Source organism: Lytechinus variegatus, chromosome 1 (assembly GCF_018143015.1).
Source record: "Lytechinus variegatus isolate NC3 chromosome 1, Lvar_3.0, whole genome shotgun sequence".
In the NCBI taxonomy this organism is placed as follows: Eukaryota; Metazoa; Echinodermata; class Echinoidea; order Temnopleuroida; family Toxopneustidae; genus Lytechinus; species Lytechinus variegatus.
In genome coordinates, this window is record NC_054740.1 from 37,613,462 (window position 1) to 37,638,798 (window position 25,337).

Consider the following 25,337-nt stretch of genomic DNA (forward strand, 5'->3'; position numbering starts at 1 on the left):
TTGTTATTGTTGATTTTTGAAAGATTTTCCTCGAATATCAGCACCGGAAATTTTTTAATTCAAGTTGGTAATAATAATAATAATAAAACATTGCTTATATAGCGCATATAACGATGATAAAATCATGTCTCTATGCGCTTAGAAAGAAGATTGGAAAAAATGAAGAAAGAAAAGCCTGTTCACAGAGGAGCAAATATATAATCAATTAATGGGTACATGTATATCTTATTTTACGAAAAGGAATGTCTTCAAAAGGGACTTTTGGTATGTTTGTTTTTTATTTGATTTATTGTTTTCTTCTGCATCCATAACATTCGTATAATACATTTTTCATAACATAATAAACATAATTATGTTACCTTTTTGGCATGAATCATAAATAAAGAGTACTAAAAAGATAATTCCAGACAAAAATGATTAACTATATGATATTCACAATTTGCAGGAGAAGGATTGTCATCATAAGCAGATTGCTTGAAAAAACTGACAATCCCAAAATTATACTAATTGAATTAATTAATACATTAATAAAGCAGAATGGGCATATATTTTCAAATACGAAACATGAATTCATGCAATATTATAGTATGAAGATGATAAAGCTGAGGGTGACGGTGATATAATGATGATGTTGATGATGATGTTTGTTTGTTTTTCTATAGTATTTTTTACAACAGAATTTCCCAGCAGCATCAGCTTCCCATTCTTTCAGAGGGCAAAGTCCGGGTCGGTATGCAAATGAGACAGCACACACTCATTATTATTTGATTTTTATTTATGAAATATCAAACATTTAATGTTCTCCTCATTACAGGAATTGATTCCTTCCGTATGTATTCCGAATTTTTTTATTTGCATCCTTTTTGGATTATCTACAAAAAATGAAACATATTCTATATGACTATGTAGAATCATTTCAATTTCTGCAGATTTTTAACAAAAAGAAAAGAAATTTCCGTACAAAATATGGTGAGCGACATCATCGACTCTCCCATTTGCGTAATATTTTATTGTGTATAAATATAATTGTTTCGTGAAAAATAGGCAATTATAGTTTGAAATGTCAGAATTTTCTTATTTCGGATATCTAGCTGCATGACTCCATCTTTATGCACGGTTTGATTTTTCTCTTCTTATCAATTTAATTTAAAAAAAGAGAACTTTTGTTGAGGTGTTCTTGTGATCTTTTGTTGATTACTATGTAAGCATCCCAACAAAGGAGTATTTTTAAGATATACACTTGCATAATAATCCACTAATGATCAAAAAGAAAATTTGAAACAAAAAGTAATTCGCATTGGAAACGTAGTATGCAATATAAAGTCCACCCCCCCCCCCAAAAAAAATGTTTATTTAAATAAATAGAAAAATCAAACTATAGTATTACGCTGAGATTTAGTCAAAATCGGATGTGAAATAAGAAGGTAAGGACATTTAAAATTTTCGCTATTTTTCCCAACAATATAGACATAAAATAAGACAGTCGATGATGCCCAGCCTTCACTCACTATTTCTTCTGATTTTATGGGGTTTGAATTATACACTATTTTTTTCTGATTTTACAGATTTGACAATAAGGACCAAACTTGACTGAACCCTATAGTATCAATGCTAATTCCACATGTTCAGGGAGGAATCAATTGTTGTTTCACTTGACAATGAGGACAAAATTTGAATATTTCATATAATCATGCAAACGAGTGTTAGTCTCCTCATTATACCGATCTGGATGTGAATATATAACTGCTAGGGCCTATGTGAAATTAAGAGAACATTTAAAATGTCATAACTTTCTCATTTCACATCCGATTTTGATTAAATGTTTCAGTGTTATGCTCGTTGGATTTTTCTCTTTTTTTATTCAAATCAACTTGCCCTTTAATAAATTTTTATCTCTTTTAGATGTTTATTCATTTTCATAGTTAAGCCCATGACACACCCTAGACACAAATTAAGCTAGATGTCGTTGTTTATAACAGTAAAGTATAATTGGTTTATTTATTTATTTCCTCCAAAATTATGTAACATCGATATAGGTCTGACAAAAATGCTTGAGTGATTGCCAAATGACAAACGCAGTGCAGTCTTTTCGTTTCTGGTATTACGTATTACGTCATCACGTAAAATAACCAAAGCATAACGATTGGTGAAACAGCTAATGTGATTGGACTAGGCTCGCTGATATCGTCGTTATTGGCCAATCAAATACTCCTATTCAGGCACTAAATGCGCACAACTTGCGCACATGCAAGAAATTCATTTGGGCAGATCACAAGCTGCTCCCCATCGAAAGGACCTCCATGTCCAACCCCGACAACATCCCGAAATGTTTGGGAATTTAGCCCACTGACAACCGATTTAACTTTCTTCTCGACGAAGTTATCGTCTCTGGTGGACGTCGACTCAGATGTTCAGCCATGGAGGAGAAACTGGAACTCGTTCGCAAGGAATATGGGTCCACATTGTCCGACTTGAAAATCAACAGCAAGCCTCACATCAACGCACTCACAACGCTTGCAGATGAATACATTCCATATGCGTCGGAGGTCGTGCGACTCATCGAAAGCCGACTGCAGAAGGTTCATTTCTATTGGGAATTTCCCGCTTTCGTAATCGATAAACCTAACATAATTTTATTTCTAAGGAAGCTTTAATATTTTTAGACAAGAATTTACAGATAATTCTGGGGTATTTATGAGAAGGTGGTTGTGCATTACTATTTTTTACATGTTCATATTTGACTGAGGCAAGTGAGTGACATTTCATTTGTGCTTGTGACGAACGCGCATGCCATTTGTCTGTGTGTACCTAAAGGGGGGGGGATGGTCACATGACACTTAATTGTCATCGACTTGATTGGGTTTTATATAAAATATTAGCGAGCAAAATAATGAACTATGGTGCTGTCATGTCCGTAGGCCTAGCCTAATCCTTGTTAAAAAAAATTGTGACCAGAATTATTATTTAAGTAGGGAAATTTCATCGAGAATTGACCAGACCAGGTCGTCACCTTCGTGACCTTGTCCTTGCGATGTTATGGCCACTTTACAGTAAAGGTGTCTGTCCAAAAATTGGGAATGTCTCAGAAAACAAGGATATCCTCATAAACCAAGACAAATCATGTCTTGATATTGAGAATGTGTTTAAAAATTTGAGAAAGAAATGTACACCCTGATTTGAGAAACGTGTGGTTGTCAAATTGAGCCACCAAAGCCTAACATTTTGAAGACGAAAATGGTGGCACAGTTCATATCGGTATGTTGATACAGGAAGTTCATTTATCAAATTAGATCAGCAAGTACATGTACGCTGGGCAAGCTTTCTCAAATGTCACTCACAAGTCTTGTCAGAGCTTCTTACAATTCACTTTTTTTGCACAAATTTAATTGTCCATGCAAGGTTTTTATATGTACATATAGAAACTTCAGGTCTCAGTTCTACTTTAATGAAAGAAATATGACAATTACAGCTTGAGTATTCCAATCTGAAGCTTTCCTTCAAAATTCAACGTTTTGATCTATGAAAAGTAAACTTTGTAAGGAAATTTAGAATTCAAATGTTTCATGTTACTACATGTACAAATAGCCATTAAAAGAGGTACCTTGAAGGAAATCTATTTAGACATGCAATTAAATTGATGCAATCAAGTTGTCAGCTTTGTGTTAAATTGAGTCCTGACTTAAAATATCTTGTGGAAATAGGAAGTGGAGAAAAGTTTGAAGCTCTGTTTTTTTTTACATGTATGATCATATTTTTTCACAATCTAGTTTATGATAATGAAATCATTGAAAGTTTGAAATTTGACTTTGTGTTAATTGAATCCTGTTTAATTATATCTTGTGGGTCATTCCTGACCCAGAAGTGACAGTTTTGAAGAAAAAGTATTTTTTAAAAATGTGATCCTGGATGTCAGGTAAAATCTAAGACATTGTATGACTCTATTTTTGTGAATTGTGATGCACAGCCATTTATAAATTCGAGATTTATCTGTTTTGTTTTTATTAAGAAATGTGTTCATTGTTTTAATATTTTTAGGTATCAAATAACAAAAATTATGTAAAATCAGGAGTTTAATATTGAAGGCCCCTTTTTAATCTCAAGATCAAAGATTTCCTGTAAAGGCTTTCTTAATATATGTTCTAGCATTTGATAGTTGAAATGTTATAGTATTAAATTTTTTTTAAAAACCCCATCATTTTCACAAGATAATCGAAAAATGACTTGAAAATCATTTAGTTCATTCATTTTTGGCGAATCCACACCTGTCCTCTGTTTCTTCCGTTTCTTATTTTGAATTTGTGTCTCAGATACATTTACATGTAATGCATTGTTATGATTGAAAATAAAGTTCTTGTGTGGGAAATTCACTTTGTTGTGTGTAATTATCTGTAGCATACAATGTAGACTGTAATATGACTGCAACAGATATGCTTTTACTGCCTTGCAGTTTTTTTTAAAGTCAATCTTAAATTGTAGACTGCTTCATTTTCTGTGTTTTCCAAAATTGTTTCAAAATCCTGGTGTTTTTTTTTCAAACAACATTTTAACCTGATATGGAAAAAAAAAGATTCATAATCCAGGGGAGTAAGAGGGGGAGAAAGAGGAGAGAGTTGAAAGTGGAAGGCACAGATACACTGTAGAGAGAGAAAGACAGAAATAAAGAGGAAGGGAATGAGTCTGGGAGGGCAAAATACATCTGATATGACTTATAATTCTATACTAAATTGTAATGCCCAACACCTTTGGGTTATGCACGTATCTCCTTCATGGCATTGACTTTTGTGAGAAATGTTGGCCCACTTATTCAAATGTGACGTGCTAGTGTGTTGTTGGTGACTTTTAAAATTGTGTGTATACACATTGTGTAGTTAAAACAAAAAATGTGATTTAGAGTGACAAATTGAAAGTATATGACCTGCTTTCATTCTGTTTTGATAACCCATACATTTGTTGTAGTTGTGAAGACTTCCAGTGTGGTGTGTTGTAAAGATTCAAAGTATGAATTTTGGTACTGAATGTGCAGAGTTCCTGGTGAAAACAGTGAATTGAATTGATGATTTGTGTGAGTGGCTTATGGTAATGGGCAAATCTATGATCAATTTGTTTTCTGCCAAAACATTTTTGCTCTTTCTCAAATTTAGGTCAAAGTATATGGGGTTGAAGTTGTTAAAACAGTTGTAAATGAAATTGGCTGTATCAGCATTCAGAAGATATCGTATTTGCTTATTATGCAACATTAATCATGGAATTGCCCAATGTATGCAGGTGCTTACTTGAGTACAGTGGAATCTTGCAATAATTGAACAAATGGTGAGGAGTTGCTCATTTTTGCTGTCTCATGATATTTGCTTTTACAGGTGTACAGCGCAGGTTGAAGTCAAGTGCATCATGGACAAATGCAAAATTCCCAAGTTTTTACTGTACTCGTGTAAGCAAGTTTATGAGTGGCTGCTCGAAAAGCTAGTTGTATGATTTTAAAAGATTAAAGCAGCTCGTCCGAGAATGTTTGACCGGAAATTAGTTCTATATTCTTGTTCTTGATCCTAAATGGTATCAAGATGTATCACATCATCAGACTGGAATACCCCAAATGCATGCAGAACGATGTCTTGGAAGGAGATTTGTTCTTGAAGTTGCCTGACTGGGCTGGTACTGAAAGAAGGATCTTGTCATGATGTCCCAGTGCCCGAACTGTCCTGCAGTCTTGATTCTTTGATCCTGTATTGATTGTAGCCGTCAACATCTGTCATTCTTTGACTGCCTACATATCCCTTTTTTTTGCGTAGCTGTATATATCTGTTTATCGCTTATTTATATGTCGTACATGTAGCTTAATTCTTTTGCCAAGGTTTTAAAATGCACTGCATTACATACTGGTCTCTGCAATGTGGGTTGACTGACATTACTCGAAAAGAAAAACCCAATGCCATGGTTTAAATGGTTTCAAACAGATTTGTTTCAGTTTACCAAAATTCACTTGTGACTTGTTTTTTAACCTACCAAGCGTGTGTATTCGGGACTCGCGCTCAATTGTTAGGTTGTGTTTTAACTAGTCAAAATGCAAGTCTTTCTGCAAATGGGCCGCAGATCATGCAGTGCATTTTGCTGTGAGTAATCAGTTCATTTTGTGTAACAGATGTTCTAATCACACAATGGCAATAACATGAGAAAGCAAGCGGATTGGAATCAATGGAATTGTGTCAGTTTGTGAGGTATTGGGTAAAGGGAGAGAGAGTTCTCAAAAGATGAAAGTTAAAGTAAAAAGTCTGATATTTCCATGTTACCTTTGTTTAGATCAATGTATGTAGTGTCATTGATGTAAACTCCTTAAAACCATTGCCAATTCAGTAAATTCTTGTTGAGAAAGTGCATGCATTTTTGCACATCTAAAATACACTGTCCAGTAATAATTGAGTTACCTTAAATTCATGTATATCCAGATTTACTTTTTTACTTATTGATTAAATAGCATGAAAATATTGGCTTTTCAGTGAAAGAGAATTTTTGGTGAGAATTCTGAGTATGTGCCGATTGGAGAGAGATACATGTAGAGAGTGATAAGGATTTGAGCGTCAGTTATTTCTAAGTTCGGATACATTGTATTGGTCTCGATATTCTTTGATTGACTTTGTTTCATACTCATTCATATATTCTTTTGGTATACAGTGTATGTTTTCATTTATGTTGCACTTGCACATGTATGTTTTTGCAGTTTTAATTCTGTTTGATTTTTCATTTCTTAAAATGTAAGCCTACTATATTGTACCATTTCTTGGAATAATTGAGAAATGCTATACCTCGTTTGCAGATGATTTTTTTTTCATGTACCTTTTTATATTTAGTTTTCAATTTGTTGGTGATAAACACCAGCTAATGTTTTTAGTTATTCTTAGTACTGTGGATTTGCAATGGACAGCGCCCCAAAAGGGCAAGGTGAAACTGGCAGTTGTGAGCTCCTGGGAAGTGTTTCATGAAAGGACTTGTTGGGATGTTTTATCTGACAGTTACCATAGGAACTGAGTGCCTCAGCCAATCAAAATCAAAGATTTTAGATGAAAATGTTGATGAAAAGCTCCCCTGGTTGATAGTGTTGAGCAGTGCAGAATTTTTTTTCTCCCAACTTTTTTTTGTTTCAGAACAACTGCCGCACCCCCCCCCCTTAAAAAGAAATCCCTTTTATCTGTATGGTGCATGTTGTGTAACAGTTGGTACTTCATGTACTATATCTCATCACAATATCATTTGGTACACATATTAAATGAACACTAAAACCTTTGTGCATTATGAATCCACAGTGCTACTGACCAAGAAGGCAATCGGCAGCTTAGAATGCATCTGTTTAGTTCACAGTGATATTTGTTTGAGGGAGTTAATTTAAGTAAATAGATTCAAAGTATACATCAAATGTGATTCAGTAAATATTGGAGCATCTGAAGGATTGGATTGAAAAAAAAAATACTGATAATTGGGATTAGCTGCATGCATGTACCAGAGCCACAGTGAAATTACAGTTTCATCCAATTTTATGTTCCCATCGTAATTTATAGCTCTTGAAATTGCTTAAAAATTAAAGCGATTTGACAGCTGGTATATGGCATAACATTTTTTTTAATTTCATTTTCGCATTTGGAAACTGTTTTGCTGGATATGATAGAAATAACTACAGCCCATTATTCGGTGGGAATCTGATTTCTATTGGGTCATATGGGTCTGAGGTGTGACTTTAAAATTGCCATATGTACTAAGCAAACTGAAATCAATGTAAATTGGCGTGGCTCATAATAGTTACAAACCTGGAAAATTTTCATCCGTTCCAGCAGAGCTAATTCGTGTTGTCAATGGTTATATCGTACCTTGGGCCACCATGAGTCAACCTATACATGTCAAATTTGGTGTGTGTACAGTGTAGAGGACTGGAGATTTTTCATCATGTACTACCAAAATATGCTCATGAAATGCTAAGTAAAAAAAGGGGGAAAAAAGACAATTTCAAACTTGAATGATCAAAGAGCAGTTAAAACTCTTACTTTGAACATTTTATCAGCCCCACGGGCCACCTACATGTATTCCTTTGTTTTGCATACATCAGTATTTAGAGAGAAATTTCTATTGGATGAAATGATTGGTGTAAATTAATAAAACTTTTTATAACACATTGCTCAATAGAGAAAACTTAATGTGATATTCAACATATTGTTCATTCAACGTGCTATGGAGACCATTTGCTGGAAAGGGATTCATTTTCAGCGCTCAAGGCCAGGATACTCCCTGATTTGTTCTTTTCTTTGATGGAGAATGACAAAAAAAAAGAAAAGACATTAATGAGGACACTTTCCCATTTGACGTGCCAGTATTTGATGGATTTTGCACCTTCAGAGTGACACATTTGGAATAAGGACACCATCTGTAAATCTTAGCATGCAGAAAATCGTGGATACAAGTCCATCCCCAAACACGCAGGATGAAACTTCTCAACAACTCAAGGGTTTGGACAAGGCTGGTCTTTGCGCATTCCTGCAAAGCAAACGAGCTCAAGTTGGAGATGAGCAAATTTTTTTTTTGATTTTTTTTTCTTCATATTTCTGAACAACAAATTTCTTTTGGTAGGGGAATTAACATGTCAGCTTATATGCAATGTAGAACAATTTTGAGGAGATTGAGGAAAAAATTATCAACTTTTTAGTCTTGGCATGAATATGTTGAAAGAGACTATTTTATCTTCTCATAACTTGCCTCTAATTTTAACGTCAATGACAAAATCACAAAATCACAATTTTCTTGAAATTTATTTTTTTTTCTTTTGTACTTAGTGAAATAACACATAATTCATGTTCAACAGAAATTGAAAAAAAATCTAACTAGAATTTTCATAGTTTGTTGATAATAAAAAGGGTCAAATTGTGAGAGGATGACACGGTCATCAGAATGCAACAAAGAAAGTACATTTTTAAGTGTTAAAATCTTGAGGTCCTTTAAAACAAAGCCATATGGTGTAATTTTGAGGAATACATAATGTTGGGAGATCTAGCGTGTCATATGGTTGTGGTGGCATTAGCATATTGATAGTGTTTACGGTACATGTATGTTTTTATACCAGGATAGTTAATTTTCCATTGCAGCCATGAATTCTTCATAATGAGCGGATGTTGGGTGAAGGAAGGGGATTTTTTTTTATTGTACTGAAGTGTTTGATGAGGTTGTCATGGCATCCACATTTCAAGGACATGTATTCTGTATTTGTATCATTCAGTCAGCAAAAATATCAGGATTGGCACATTGATTTTTTTTTTCATGAAATTCATTTTCTACATGTACAGTACAACATTGAAAGTACAGTGACAATATGTAGGTTTATATTTTTTCTGCATAATGACCATGTTTCATGCGATGGCAAAGATTGCTTAATTGTTGAGAAAATATGAAAGTTACTAATTAAGAAAGAGCATAGTTTCTTAAGCCTTTAATTTTTTGCACTTTAACATGCTTAAAGAAGGCAAATTAATTCTGCAAAATAATCCTATATAAATTTCCAATAGTGAACAGCCAATTGAATAAGTATAAGAAACTACAAAATAATCCTATATTTTCCAATATTAAACATCCAATTAAGTGGATACTAGGTGGAAAATATGAATTTTCACTGTAATAAAGTCAATCAAATATACATGTACATATAAGTGCAATATCACTTAATATACCCCCACATGTACAGTTTTCTTTAGTGTGACCTTTAAATGATGATATCTGCTTTGAAATCTTGCCAGGCATTATGGTATTGTTCAGGCCTTCTGTATCTTGGCAACGATCACAAAACTGAATGGCAACCATACAACAGACAATATTTCCATACACTGGATAAGATTGCAAACAAGGAACGGTTTAGGTCAAATGCTAGTAAAAACCGGTATATTATGATTGAAGTTCTCCATGTACAGTGAGATGCCTGGTTAGTTGATGGGATTATTTATGATGTGTAATGATATGTGTATTTTATGTACACCTGTAGTCAGATATTTAGGACAATATCATCACTTTGTTTATTTTGAAGGGGATAATTTTTATTTTTTAAGATACGTGTAGGTTCACTGTAAACGATCCATATTGGGACATGAATACCCATTGTATGGAATTAAGCATGAAGGAAAATTTGTCTTGGCTTCAATGAGTTATAATGAATGAAGGATATTTCCCACAGAGTTCATGACTTTAACTAATGTTTTAAGTAACATTACTGATTTTACACACAGAAAGTATTTAGCAGTATTGGGTGAAACTATGAATTCATGTAAATATGAGTAATTAGAGGGATGCCCTGGGCTGAACAAATTTATATCTAAATAAAAAGAGTAAAATTCACAGAGCAAAATGCTGAATATTTCATCAAGATCTGCTAACAAATAGTGAAGTTTGCACATGCACATCATAAATATTCTTTAAATGGACCAATGATGTCGCATCCCACTTTTCTTTTTCTTGAAATATTACATGAAATCATAATTGTTTCATTTTTTCATACATGTTTGAATGTTTTGTCTCCATTGTAATGAATTAAGTTGCAGCAATGAATGTCTAATGCACTTAATCAGTTGTTGTTCCAATATTTTTGGTTCTTTAAGGAAAATATTTGAATAAACCCAATTTCATTCAATAAGACAAAAGAACAAGTGGGGATGTGACATCATTTTGCTCATTGAATATTTATGAAGTAATGCCTAAAACTGTTTCACCAGAAAAATGCTAATCTTTAGAATGCCATAACTTTGTTTTTTCTTGCCCGACTTTGATCAAATTTTCAGTGTTTTTGTTTGATGTTTCTTAATTTGTTCAAATCTTTTTTTTTTTTAGCCAGGAGTAACCCTTGAAGTTCCAAATGTGCACTTGGACATGTTTTGGTATACTGGTGCTGATTTTCTTTTGTGGATTGGGATATGTCTATTTCCTGTATTCAATAATCTAGTTATGCTGGAAGGAAGTTAATCGTTTAAATTATGAATAGTCAAGCGTTTAAATTATGAATAGTCAAGGACAGCTTTTAATTTGCATTTACAAGTGGATTTAAGAAATCAAGTGATATGTCAATATTTAAAGTAGGAAGTCTTGTTTTTTTTTTTAGCTTGAGGCTATCTATAATTGATTTTATCATTGAATTCAACAATATTACAACATACAAGTAAGACTTGTTCCCTTAGAGAACTACATTTACAGTGTACAATTTATTTTGGAGAAAACAATCCCTTTATATGCCAAAATGTTCCATATGGTGCATTTTTCATACTTGCACACTCACCATACATACACCACATGTACATGTACTGTAGAATCCATTGGGATTGAAATTATATGTGTAATCTTATCCGAGCAGCCGGCCGTGTTAACATGCCTGACTGGGCCCCATATTTCAGTGCTAACCATTGATTGACACACCATATGGCAGTCTTATTTATCAAGTTCCTCGAAAATTACATTTTCTGGCAAAAAAGTGAGCCTATTTTTGTGCCAAGTACATGTACTTGTATATATTTCAATGAAGTCCTCATTTTGATAATTTTGTACGGAAGTCATTGATATGATTCTGACATTGTATAGTTATGAGTCATGTACTGTACTTAATCCAGCTTTTATTGTTTATTGCATTTGATAATGAAAAGATGAGAGTTTGATTAATATGATGGCCAGTGTAGAGAGGGAGAGTTTTGTCATTTCTTCCCATAATATCTACAGACTGCAGAGAGAGAAGTTCGGAGAAAGTGTGTCAAAAGAAGCTTGACTTAAAGCCCTGTTCAAACATGACGTCATAAAGTTCAACAAACCCCTATTGTAGTGTTCACACACATTTATTAAATGTACATGTACAAAAAAAACTAATTGCTCAAGTAGTGCATAAAATTCATGACCTCACAATTATTTCACAATGTCAACAGATTGTGGTGTCATGAGTTGCTGCATATCTGAACGAGCACTTTTCGAACATTTTACATGCTGGTAGGGAAATGTCTCATGCCTAAGCAATTCATATTTGCGAGCTTATATCCTGTGGGCTTTGGTACACAAAATTTTGTTGAGCTTTGTCAAGCTATGAGAAAGACTATAGAGGGTCACAAGAATATTAAACTTTGGAAGATTTTATTGCATTTTTGATGAGGGGTTGAAAGAGTGTCCAGTCCTGAAAGTGGAGAGGAAGTAGGAATGCTCAAGAAGAGAAGTGAATCATAATGTTGATTTTATAGTATTTGCGAAGGAAATGTGTAGTTGTGATGGAAACGGCAAGGGAAGAGAGAGATGATTTTCTAGCATGAGGTGAAAGAGGTGATCTTATGTACCATTATTATATTTCCCACAAACTCACCACAAAGTTCATGTTGGCAGTTCAACACATCATCTTAACACTTTACATGTTGGCAGAAAAAGGGGCCCCATAACACAAGGCATAAGTGCAGTTTTCACAGGACTTGCAAACAATTTGAAACAATGAAAATGTCAAAAAATGGCTGAATTTGCCCCCTTATTTCGATATTCACATCTTTTTCAAATCGTACGCCCCATGAAAACCACACGAGCAAGTTATGATACAATTGATTTTCATGATTGATTGCTCATCATTATCAAGCTAATTACTCTGAAAATCAATTACAAAGCTTTTTTTTTTGTTGGGCCCAGGTCTAGTTGGATTTCTTTCACACAGGATTTCAAATGACATTAAATAGAGATATTCTAATTCTGGAGTGGTGTTTTTGAGAATGCTTCAATTACATAGTATCTGAGACAAAAACAAAATCAGGAAAAAAATGCAATCATTCAAATTAAATGGACAGCTAATTTTATTTTCAGACTTCTCTTTATTTCTGTTCAGGCCCCTTCCAATGAGAAGTTACCTATATTGTACCTGATGGATTCCATTGTCAAGAATGTGAAGAAAGGACCGTACCAACAACTCTTTGCCAGGAATCTAACAAACAACTTTTGTGGGGTGTTTGCCAAGGTGAGTTTTATGAAGGAGAAAACACCCTGTACTTCATTCTACAGGCGCAATGGATGATACGCGCGAGCTGCTTTGAGCAGGGACGGATCCGGGCTCTGGGAAGCAAGGAGGCACAGAAAGGGGATCCCTCCCCCCCCCCCCAAATTTTCTAATCAAAATGAGGAGAGGCGCTTTCCATAATGGGCGAGCAAAGATCAGTGCGCCCTACCCATTGGTGTTGCAGTGCGCACCTTATGGGGCAAGTTTTGAATCGATGCAGAAGTTCTGGTTCTGGGGCCCGTTGCAGAAAGAGTTGCAATCAATCGCAACGCAAAAACTCATGCGCAACTTGATTTTCAACCAATCAACAGCGCGCATTTGGGACTTGCGATTGATTTTTTGACTTGCATATTTTTTTACTTGCGTTTAAACGCAACTCTTTCTGCAACGGACCACTGGTCACATTTTTCCTATGATGACAAAGTAAAAACTCATATTACAGCACACACATGCCTTGACCCAATTAACTCCCCTGGATCCGGGCCTGGCTCAGAGCATCCTTGTCATCAACTACGGTAATGTTTCTTAATTCCATCAAAAGTGCCAGTTCAATGATCCAGTCTTTAGTCTCCCAGTCAATACTCTTGATGATTACCATGTTTGAGTAGCTTGGTGCCTGGATGGTAAGTGGAATGGGAAAAAGGGTTCCATTGCAAGATGCTGTTGAAGGCTGGCACCTCCTGGAGAAAGGTTGCCAATGCTTGTCCAGTACATCCTGTCTTTACTGGTTGGTGTACATCGATCCCAGATACAGGAAGCCAGTCTGCATGCTTGCAGGCCTGGGGCCCCCGTCTTGCAAAAGAGTTGCAATTTAACCGATCAGCCTCGACTGTATGGAAATCCATCAATGTCAATTTTTTCTTCAGGAAATTGGCTAATGTCCTTTGTAAACAAAGAGCAGCATACTAAATTTTCAAGAAAACAGTAGATGTGTGAATAAATGGCATATGATGATATCTGGAAAATATTTTGAACAAACAGGCATTTTAGATGTTGGAGTTGCTGGCCTTCCATAGTTGTGGTTGATCCGATCAATTGCTACTCTAGGGTAAGATGGGGCCCAGGTCTACACCCACTGTGTCTACTTTCCACTTGGTCTCATACCACATGGTCTGCGCTAATCCGAGTTTGTCTACAACCGGTTTTGTCTACTGACCATTTGGTTTGAAACCACTTAGTCTTTGTGATTAGATGAACTGCTAATATTCATTTGACATTTTGCAAAAAATGTAAGTTGACAAATTCGAGATAAAAACTGGGCGTTAGATGAAATGGCAGTCAACCCAAGTGATGGTGAGACAAGACCCCATTGTTTTATTAAATTATCATGACGTGGTACAAGTATAACTGTCAAAGTTGAATCTTTAGGAAACACAGAAATCGACTAGGTATAAATTCAACTAAAAGGGAGTATATACGCAGCCTTTGCATAATCTGTTCTAGAAAATTGCTTGGTTGTGGGCAATTATTTGTCTTGTGGAAGGTCGACTTGGGCAGAGTTACCGGTATTCAAGGCAAGAAGATAGTGATCTGGATAAATGCATCAGGCATTTGGTCCGATATCTGGATTCCCCTGGTTTGGACGTATATGTTGGCACTTTAAAAGTATAGATAATTAATTTCATCATGCAGTAGGTTTTATGGTAGCCATGTTAGCGCATTGATATATATACATATTTTTTTCACCTTCAGGAAGCTGCTAGTTCAGTTAGAAATTACTTTTCATTTTAAAACTGCTCCTAAATAAATCTGCTCTATAACTATAAATTCTTTTCATCTTCAGATAAAGATATATGGGTAAAAATTCAGGTCAGGGGCTGGGGGTGCTTATTCCAAAACCATGTACAAAAACATAAAAATAACCATACGATTGTGATGTTTTGCATGGTCACCCCTCCCCCCACTCTGATAACCGTTCCACAGCATCTGATGGGTTATATAAAAACAATATGCTGGGCTGTATAATTATGTAATGGAGGGTCATTCGGATATGGAAGAGTTACATGTAGCATATTCACAGTGGGTAAATCAATGCACCCATTGAGTTGCTGTGTCCAGCTTTGTGATAATTTTGAGGATGTTCAATGTACTTGAGGGATGGATTTGTTTCGAAAATCGAACGTATATATTTCTAAAGGAGCTTTTTTTTTCCATAATCCCCTTTTGTTACCCATACAGGTTCATTTGCCCTCCCCCTTTTAATATAATTTTTTTTAAGTCACAAGGCCTAGCCATGGGGTGGGGGGCAAAGGGAAGGGACAGGTGCCCTGTTGTTCATCTTAACCAGCATGATATGTATTTCGAAGGAAAAAACGAGTGCATCAAGTTAAAAAAAAAAAAAAAACACTCTTATTTTCATTTGTTGAGGTATAATTCCTTTTGTGAAATAAAGGAGGGGGGGGGGTGGTCATGTCTTAGTTCGCATGATAACTGATGTCATGAAAACTTGAATAAATCTGATTTTTTATCTTTCCATTTGAGGTAAGGTGGAATGCCAAGAAGAAATGCCCCCCCCCCCCGAAAGGTTTTGACCAACTGGTAGCCAACTGCTTACCAGACATAAAAATTAAGGAACCGGTATGCACTGGATTCCAACTAGACTTTATATGCAGTTGGAGGATTACTAACAGGTTGAAGAAATACCTTGTTCAAGTTCCTGGGAAAGAAACATCCATAAATTTGAATCACTTGGTAGAACAGGCTATTTCAAGGAGGAGCAGAAGTTCTTTCATGGTGAAGAGAAGAAAAATACTGAAAGATTTTTAAGCCAGCCTGTTTCAAGGTTTAGGAATGAAGAAAGAAGGTGACTTATTCGCCATTTTTGTTTCAAAGACTAAATGTTATATAGGCCACATCTAGTGGATTTAAAAAAAAAAAGAGAATAGAATATTCACATGACACAGGATTGAGATGAGTTAGCCGCATTTCTATTTCAGTGTTTAAAAAGCAGTGTTTAAAAAGAAGTATTGGAGTTATGCATATTTCCAGCTCCCAGCTAAAAATTACAATAAAAAAAAGCAGCCAAACTGGATAAATTGGTAGCTGCCGCCCTTTGGGGAATGAAGAGGTTTGGACAGAGTGTGATATCGGGACTGGTTCCATGATGGTTCATGATCATAGTACTTATGATTAATATATATGGAAACATCACTCTTTTGATAGACATCGAAACACATTGTTGATGGACATGATGAGATCTTTCTGAAAGCTCTCTTGCCTACAGCATAGACCAAAAATTTTATTATCATAGCGGTGATGGTATTCTTCATTTCGAGGATGATGAGGGATTTTTGTGCTCTTCAAGAAATTCATATTTTGATGAAGACAATCCCCAATACTATCCAATGAACTTCATTTTCTTTAAAAAAAAAAGGAAAAAAAGCATTTTTGTAACCCCACTGATTCATTTTCTTATAAGATGTTTTAAAAGTTGGTGATGTTGTATCTCCTTCAGGTCAATGAGAAGACCAGAGCATCTCTCTTCAAGTTGCGATCAACATGGAATCAGTACTTTGCAAGTGGGATCCTCCATGCCCTTGATGTTCGTGTTCAGAAGATCGACCCCGCCTGGCCCATCATGGCCGCCTCTTCTGCTCCTGCTGCTCCAGCTCCATCTATCCACATCAACCCGAAGTTCATCAAGAAGGTTTGTATCCAAAAGAACTTCATATTCAATGTAAATGCGAGAGTTTGAGATGGGAGCATGAAGGGGGGGGGGGCAGGGTGGTGTATCAATCCAGAGTTTATCAAGACATCCTGCATCAAAGAACCTCCTGTTTGAGGACAAAATAGGAACGGGGGGGGGTTGTATCAACACAAATTTCGTCAAGGTCTCAGGATAATTCCATATTCAATGCATTGCAAAGTGCATTGAAATATTAATGGAATGCACTGTATAAGTGTAACTTGTGTTGTACATGTATAATGTTAAATGATAGATATGGTAGGTGTGATGTCTCTGTGTTATGGACTTGAGAGACGATGTGTGATGGACGTGTCATCAATTTGCCTATGAACCATTGTCGCCCTTTTTCATTTGACAAGGATAGGCCAACATACTTATGGAAAACAAATTGTGGCTACCTAATTTTGCTATAGTTTAGGTGAATTTGAATCAGTCACATGAACTCTTATTTGACAAGATCTTGCCTAGGTTTCTTTCAGGACGTCCCTTTGCTAATTTCATCTTCCCATTTTATCCTTGCACCATCAGCCTGCCCCTATGGAATCTACGGCAACCCCTACAGCTGTTCAGGCCACACCCACCGTGGTGACCAGCGAACTGTCTGATAAGGATCGTCTGGAGCAGGAGATGCGGCAGAGCTTGATCTCCAAACAGCAGGAACTCCTTCAGATCCAGCAGCAACGTCTAGAACTCGAGTTAGAGCAAACAAAAGCAAGATTGGAGTCGCAGGTGAATGTCTGATGAATAGCATGGTTTAGTGAAACCTGGGTTTACGTAGACTGCACTTTTATGAAGTGCCAGTTGTCAAATCATTCACTAATTAAAAATTATTCTTATCCTGCTGCAAAAAGTTGTATACCTGCTTTGCCAGTTGTTATCTCCAACAAGTTTTTGTTTCTTGTGATTTTCTCTTTCCTCTGTTTTCTCTCTTTAAATATTATTTCCCTATTCTTTCAATTTGCCTAGTAAAAAGCAAATATTTTCTGTACAGATATTTCTCACCAGCATATTGTAAGATGCTTCGTTAGTAACATGTATAGCAACAGACCTGTTCACAAAATGCACAGTATTCAAACAAGGGTTATTTTTGACAACCAGATACTTTGCCAGACATAGCAAGAGCTAATGTATACTAGATTCCAAGTATTTTGTTATTCATTACAAACAGGTGAAGGGAATACCTTGTTACTGGGTTCCAATTGAAGAAAAATGCATGATCTTGAATAATAAGTTGATAGGCCTATTGTCATGAACCAAATCATGCATTCTTTCTGTGACTGTGGACTCCCCGAAATCATGGACCAAAAACTTGAGCAATATATTGGTGCAAGATTGTTTTACTCGTCTAATCATCATGTATCAATATTGTTTTACTTTTATGACTCAGGCAAGAGAACTGGCCGCCAAAAACCAAGCCCTCGCAGAGCAACAAGCGCAAATGTCCAAAATGGCCGTGACAGGTCAAGCTCCGACTGCACCACCCAGTGTTGTACCAACGCCAGCAGTTCCTGCCACTCCTGTAATCACACCACTTTTACAGCAAACGGTAACTGCTCCGACGCCTGCATCCCTTGTCGGAGGCATGGGCCTCCTGGGTGAGGCTCCAGCTGCACTGAAGCCCCCTCTGGGTCCTCAAGGCCTCCTAGGTGCTGCTCCACCATTAACCAGCATTGCTCCTGGTGTTCATTCAACAACTCAGGCCCCCACTCCATTGATGCCGACTATCTCTCAGGCTTCTCAAGCTCCTGCTACTGTTTCTAACCTACCTAATGTGAGTAGATATGCTTCTGTCCTGATTCTGAATCAATCATTGCCAAAGACATTGTTCGCATCTTATTGAGGGAATCCTATTAAATTTGAGTTTAGAAAATAGAATTCCCTAAGCTCAATACAAATGCAGACCTACCAACCAGTACGTTTTTGCAACCAAAATACAGCAGTACGTTTTTGTTAAAAAAAAAAAAATCATCTCTATATGTCTTCACTTATCAAATCAATGTAATTATAGATCACTTGTTTTTTGTTTCAATCATTTTGTTAAAACCAGGGTGAAATTAACACATGTTAAATTTATTTTATTTTTTTCATCTTGCAAGGGGCAGTGCGCATTTTAGCTTGCATGCAGCTTGAGCGCCGCGATGAGCAAGTGCACCATGCATTTTATTCTAAATACACTTTTGGGGAGGAAAATACACCTTTTTTATCACAGAAGACAATTTTTCATTCCCAGAGGTTGGCAGGTCTGAAATGGCATTGCTATCAAAGCATGTCTTTAGCTTTCTAAAAAGGTCAGTAATGTGGACTATAGTATACCCAACTATCATCGAACGTTAAGTATAGTCATCTTTGAGTGCATTTTCTACCAATTAAAATACAATAGTCATTTTACTGGCAGTTAGGTGTAAATTTAAATCTAGCGCCCGTTCTCATTCCCTTTACATGCATGTATTTAGTAATTGGATATTAGAAAACTATGCTACTGTTACAGGTATGTCCTGAAATTTTGAGCCCATTCCATGCTTGAGAAGTTGTTTCGTATTAACAAAATGAAAATGTGCTTTTGAAAAATATGCAGATATTTTTGTATCAGACACCCAATTGAATTGAAATATGATGTGAATTTGGTAAATCTGTCCAATGAAACATCTTTTTAGTTTATATAGGCCTACTTCACACCACAACCTTTCTGGGGTACATGCATATCTATAATTTTGTAATGAAATGGAATAGTGACCTTCACTTTGTGGGGGGGGGGGTATACCAAAAGTAAAGATAGACTTTTACGTTTGGGATTTTGATTTTTGTATCTTGGTCTTAGATGTACTAGGGAGTTAGGATTTCTTTAAAAAATATGAAAAGGGATTCAATCACTAGTAAAGAAAAGAAGTAAATGAGACCTGTATTTATCTATTATTGGAAATTAATGTGAATTTGTCAATGAATCTTGATTTTCAGACGGGTCTTGTTCAGTCACAAGCTTCACGGAACACCATAAATCCACGTGATCCAAGACTAGCCAGAGATCCAAGGCTTCGTCAGGCATTTGAACAGCAGCAACAGCAGAGGCAGCAACAGGAACAACTTCTCCTTCTTCAGCAGAAGAAACACCTTCTTCAACAAGAAGAAATAGCCAACTTAGCCAACCAAACTTCAGCAAGCATGGGACTCGATACTGGAGTATCAGCAGCTGCCTCCAAGTTGATGAGTGGTGCACCTCCCAACTCTGCATCTGCTAAGGGAACCCAGCCAACTGTGTCAGATGTGGCAAGTTCTGCAGCGTCTGTGACACCTGCACCTCCTGCATCAGTCAAGGAGACTCCTACTAATGCCCCTGCAGATTTTTCCAAGAAAGTCTCCAAAGGCAGTAGTCCCAGCAAGAAATCTGTTGCAAAAGGGAAGACAGCAATGAAGCCAGGGGTCAAACTTGACCATTTAGATCTGTCAGGAAAGAGTAAAACAAAGGAGGAAACTAAAACAAAGGAGGAAAGTAAAACTGGAAAGAACAGCAAGGAGGATGTAGGGAGGAAAGGAAAGTCGGAAGGAGATAAAGCTGCAGAAAGGGACACAGCTAAAAGAGGCCTTCGATCGTCATCCAGAAATTATCGTAAAACAACAAATAGCGACAAGGAGGAAAGGATGAGATCAGAATCCCACAGATCTCGCACCAGGTCTGCTTCAGGTTCCCCTTCCCACTCCGATTCTCACTCTAGGTCACGCTCGCGGTCTCGATCTCCTCGCTCTGGACCCAGCTCTCCTAGGTCTGGCGATAGGAGAGAGCGAGACAGGAGAGGAGGAAAGTCTTCAGACAGCAAGAGAAAGGATAGCAAGGAGAATAAGCCAGAAAATAAGGAAAAGAGAAAATCTCCATCTCCAGACAGATCTACAGATGAAGATAAATTTCCTTCTAAGAAGTATAGCAAGCAGGATCAGCTGCCACCCAAAAAGAGGGCCAGGCTGATTGAAAAGGAGCAGCAAGAAGCTGAACGACAGAGAGAAAGAGAAAGAAGTAGTCGGGCTGTCAGGTTAGTGAAATTTGTTTTGCTGATTGCTGGAGAGGAGAGGAAATTGATGTGCTAGTTTGTCTTTCATGAAATCTATCTAAGCAGAGTCATAGCTTTCATGAATTTTTTTTTTAATTCCTTGATTTTTTTGCTCAATTCTGTGAAACATTGCCATTTTAACATCAGAATATTGTTTGAAACATGCTTAGTGCAACAGATAAGTGACTTCAATCAAGTTTCTTAGATGCTTATCTCATATTTTTGTCAAACAAACTCTTAATGCGTTTTCAATCACCACTAAAATAACCTGATGGAAGGGGAAGTATGAGCTCTTTCCTGACTCGAGTCTCCCAGAAGAAAAGTATCATCTCCATAGCAGTATGTCTAAAAAAGTCAAAACAGGAGAGTGTAAGAACATGTATGAAAATATAAGGGATTTGCTTTTTATACTTTCCCACTTTTAGAAGCCGAGGTGAACGTGAACGGGCGGCTGGCTGGATGCGTACTGAGAACCGAGACTATGCTCCCAGTCTTCGACCACCCAGGAGACCGAGTCTATCCAATCGTGACATCCAAATACCCAAGGAACTGTCCATGAGCAGGCTGGCAAAGGTGTTAGAACAGGTATAAACAGTGTAATCTATTCATTTCATTAGTTGTTCTTGGGCGATGTATCATAAAGATTCATGCTTTGTGCTGACATGCACATTTTATTTAACGCGTAATTGCATTGATGACAACGTAATAGTGCACATCCCGTGAGCATGGTCTAACGAATCCATTGACGCGTTCGCAAGCAAATGAGAAGCTGCATGTATGAGCCACTCTACAAGTAAGTCACACTTGACTCTGTGAAACACCCCCCCCCCCCATTATTTTCAACTCTTATTTCAAAATTTGGAAAGAGATGAAAAAAGGAAAAATTTAAAGATATGATAAGTTTTAAAAAGTTGATTGACGTTTGGAGCACGAGTTGCTGTTAAAGATTTCTTGTATGAACCCTTGATGGGCATAGCTTTTTCGTGTGTAAATTGCAATGCATTCAAAATTTGCTGCTTTTTTTTCAAGGGAATCACAAATGGAAAACGGGTCATTGAAGTCATGATATATGTATTTGTATGTTTGATTTCTGTTTTAAAAACTCTCTAGTAAAATGTTTGATATGAGGAACAACCTGTTTTGTCTTTGGATAATCTTGTGTATTTTTAATCTAGAATCAATATCCTTTTCTTTGAATAAGAAAATGATTGATTCAAGGTGACTTTATGTCTTTTGTTAAGATAGAATACATCTTCATATAAAAAGGGTCTATAAAAATGCACTGTCTCATATGAAGAAAAGAAGAACATTGAAGTGTTTGGCCCTTATTCTGAAGTTTGGTTTAACTTTAACTCGGGTTTAAAGTTGTAGTTTAAGTATGGACAGCCAATTGTTACATAATCACTAACAGTAGGCTTATAGAGACATCAAACTTCAGCTGATTTGGCTCTCAAATCATTTATAATTGTGTAGGACATATAAATAAATGATTGTCTTCACCATCGATGAATCAGGAAAGAGCACAGAAAACATACAACTTAATGAAATTTTTGATACTTTTGGCTTTCCATACTTAAACCACAACTTTAAACCTGAGTTTAAATTAAACCCGACTTCAGAATACGGGCCTTTGTGTTTATGGGCTCCCTTTCCAATTTCAAGGTTGTGTGGTAGAAGCTGGCTACAATTTCTTTGTCTAGTGTACATGTACCTACATGACTCGCACATCAAATGAACAGTTCTCTAAATTATCTCTTTTTCTTAGTGAATTCTTTGCCAGAAGAAACTTAATATTTGGAGATTGATGTTGAAGATATTATATTTCTGATAAAGATGATGCAGAAAATAGTGTAGTTGTGACATGAAGAATACATGTAATATGTAGGTGTCATAGAATATTACTTTTGATTACTGAAATGGTGTTGCATGTCTTTCTCTTTTATATCCAGGCTGAGAAGCAGCTTAATTCTGGAGCCTTGACCCATGAGCAGCATCAGCAACTGCTTAGGGAGCTGAATGAGATCTACAACATTCAGCGACAGAAACGGGAGGAAGAAGAGAGGCACAACAGACGGCCACCACCACCGGAATGGGGACCTCGTGATCAAAGGGATCCTCGAAATCCTCGAGATCCTCGGGACTTGCACGATCCACGAGACCCTCGCATGATGCGAGATCCCAGGGCCCAGAGAGGTCCAATGCCTTATCATGGTCCACGTCCTAGGGAAGAATTTGATCACAGAGATCCACCAGATGTCCATGATGCCCCTCCTTATAAAGATTCCAGACCACCTCTGCAACGTAGGGAATTTAGTGACAGAGACCCAAGAATCATGCAAAATCCAAAAGTTCCTGCCCAGGAAGATCCTAGACACCGGTCTTTACTTGAAGATCCTAGGATGAGGAAATTTTCTTCAAATCCTGATATAGATGAAGGAAGCAGAAAGTTGCCACCACAGTTACAAGATCCCAGGTCAAGAATCATGAAAGCAGGAACAGAAGAGGATGTTCCTCAGAGCAGTGTGAATCCTGGAATGGATGTAGATGAGAGGAAACGTACTTTCCGACAGTACAGAGGTCCTCTTGATGAAAAGCTTCCCCTGCCTGTATCTCCTAAGGATACTGATGAAAGAGACTTGAAACAATTTGCAGAGATGGGTGATGTTGATTTACGCAAACCTCCTCCTGGTCATGATGGACAGAGCAAAATGGATGTTGATTACAGAGTGTTACCTGCTGCTTTCCAGGATAATGTTAAGGAAAATGTTGAAGGTATCGGTGACACAGATGAAAGACAGAGGGTGAAGGCTGGAGATAGCGATGAGCGTAAAATTGATGATGATGCTCAAACAGAGAAATCATTAGAAGAACCAAGCAAGCAAATGGAAGTAGTTGAAGACAAGCTGTCAACACAAGAAAATGCTCCTTCGGAGGTCATTAAAAAAGATACCAAGGATGTTACCAAGCTTCCTCGACGATCATCAGCAAAAGCTGAATGGGAGGCTGCTGCCGTTCGGGTAAAGCCAGAAGGAGATGTAGATATGAGGCAAAAGCCTGTTATCAAGAAAACAAATAAACAGGCTGGTAAGGATGAGGAGCCAAATCCAGCCAATGATGTCAAACCAGCCAAAGATGATGAACAAGAAAAAACATCTGAACTTACAGGATTGACTGAAGATAAAGTGAAAGACAAGGATGACAGAAGGAAAGAGGAAACACCTACCGATTCTTTGTTAACAACAACTAGTGGTGACACTGATGAGAGGAAATTCCCTGCCCAGTCAGAAATCAAAGAGAATATCAATGCTGATAACAAAATTGATGAAATGGGGTTGCCTTCCGATGACATGGAGTTACCCTCTGTTGATGTAGATTTGCGTCAGCCAATGCCTGTACAAGTAGAAAACATTCCACCTTTAATGGACTTTGAACCTGAGCCAGGTATGGCTTTTCATGATAAGGAAAGGGCAATGGACGATGATTTTCAACAACAGCCATTTATGGGCCCAGGTCCTCCCCGTTCAAGACGTGGCCGGGGTGGCAGGGCTGGTAAATCTAATAAGTGGCAGACTTGGAAAAAGGAGCACCCAGATGAAGCCTCCGCTCCCCATTTTGATGATGGCCCAGACGGCTTTGATCCGAACGACCCCAGACGTCCCCCAATGCATCATCCGCGGTTTAGGCGAGGTATGCACCCGAGGGGTCCATTTGAAGATGATGTGCCGCCTTTTGACCGACGCCATCCCAGATTCCGGGATGCTCCCCCAATGATGGATGAAGAACCACCAATGGAACCCTGGGGCCACATGGACAGAGATGATCATTTCCGTTTCAGAGAAGGTGATGGTCCCCGTCCGTTTGAACAACAGGACTTCATGGATGACAGACGACGTCCTATGGAGGAAAGGGAATTTCCACCAGATGAGGATGGTAGAGATCCAGGACATATGCGAGATGTACCTGTCAATCACCCCAGGGATCAAGAGGGCTTTGAAAATCATCCTCTTGATGTCATTCCTGCGGATACTCCTCGGTCTCCAGAACCTGAAAATCGTTATCCGCCTAACTATTGCTTGGGTCCTGATAAAAGACGGAACACAGATAAGCGACCAGTTCCTCATGATGATAGGTAAGCTATCCATTTCAGAATTTCCTGTAATCCGATGTAAAATTGCGACGTTTAATCACTTATAATTTTCAGGTTCATTTTCCTCTGCAAATTGTTATAAAACATGAATTTGTGTTTAGGAAATCAGTAAAATTGTCTTTTTTATGTACAATGTAATCATGACCTACTAACATAGAGTCACATCACATAATCCAGGCTGGTGAATGTACAATAATAAGCTTATTTCAAATCATGCTTATATGAGTTATCTCAAGCAAAATACTCGGCGGACAAGTGGTGATTATGTGTAAGTGAGTCACATCACATAATCCAGGCTGGTGAATGTACAATAATAAGCTTATTTCAAATCATGCTTATATGAGTTATCTCAAGCAAAATACTCGGCGGACAAGTGGTGATTATGTGTAAAACTTGTATTGTGCTTATAGGTTATGAAGATTTCATTTGCTATTGTCAATTTCACTT

General features: G+C 37.1%; 1 protein-coding gene across 1 annotated transcript in view; it reads left to right on the forward strand.

The window, feature by feature from the left end:
• The first annotated feature begins 2,144 nt into the window (after positions 1-2,144).
• Positions 2,145-25,337, forward strand: part of LOC121413253 — a 35,481-nt gene continuing 12,288 nt past the window's right edge. The window contains exons 1-8 of the mRNA XM_041606013.1: positions 2,145-2,579; positions 12,851-12,979; positions 16,473-16,664; positions 17,232-17,432; positions 18,091-18,474; positions 19,659-20,725; positions 21,169-21,328; positions 22,693-24,872. Of these exons, the coding sequence (XP_041461947.1) occupies positions 2,418-2,579; positions 12,851-12,979; positions 16,473-16,664; positions 17,232-17,432; positions 18,091-18,474; positions 19,659-20,725; positions 21,169-21,328; positions 22,693-24,872 (4,475 nt within the window). The 5' untranslated portion in view covers positions 2,145-2,417. The remainder of the gene's footprint in view (positions 2,580-12,850; positions 12,980-16,472; positions 16,665-17,231; positions 17,433-18,090; positions 18,475-19,658; positions 20,726-21,168; positions 21,329-22,692; positions 24,873-25,337) is intronic.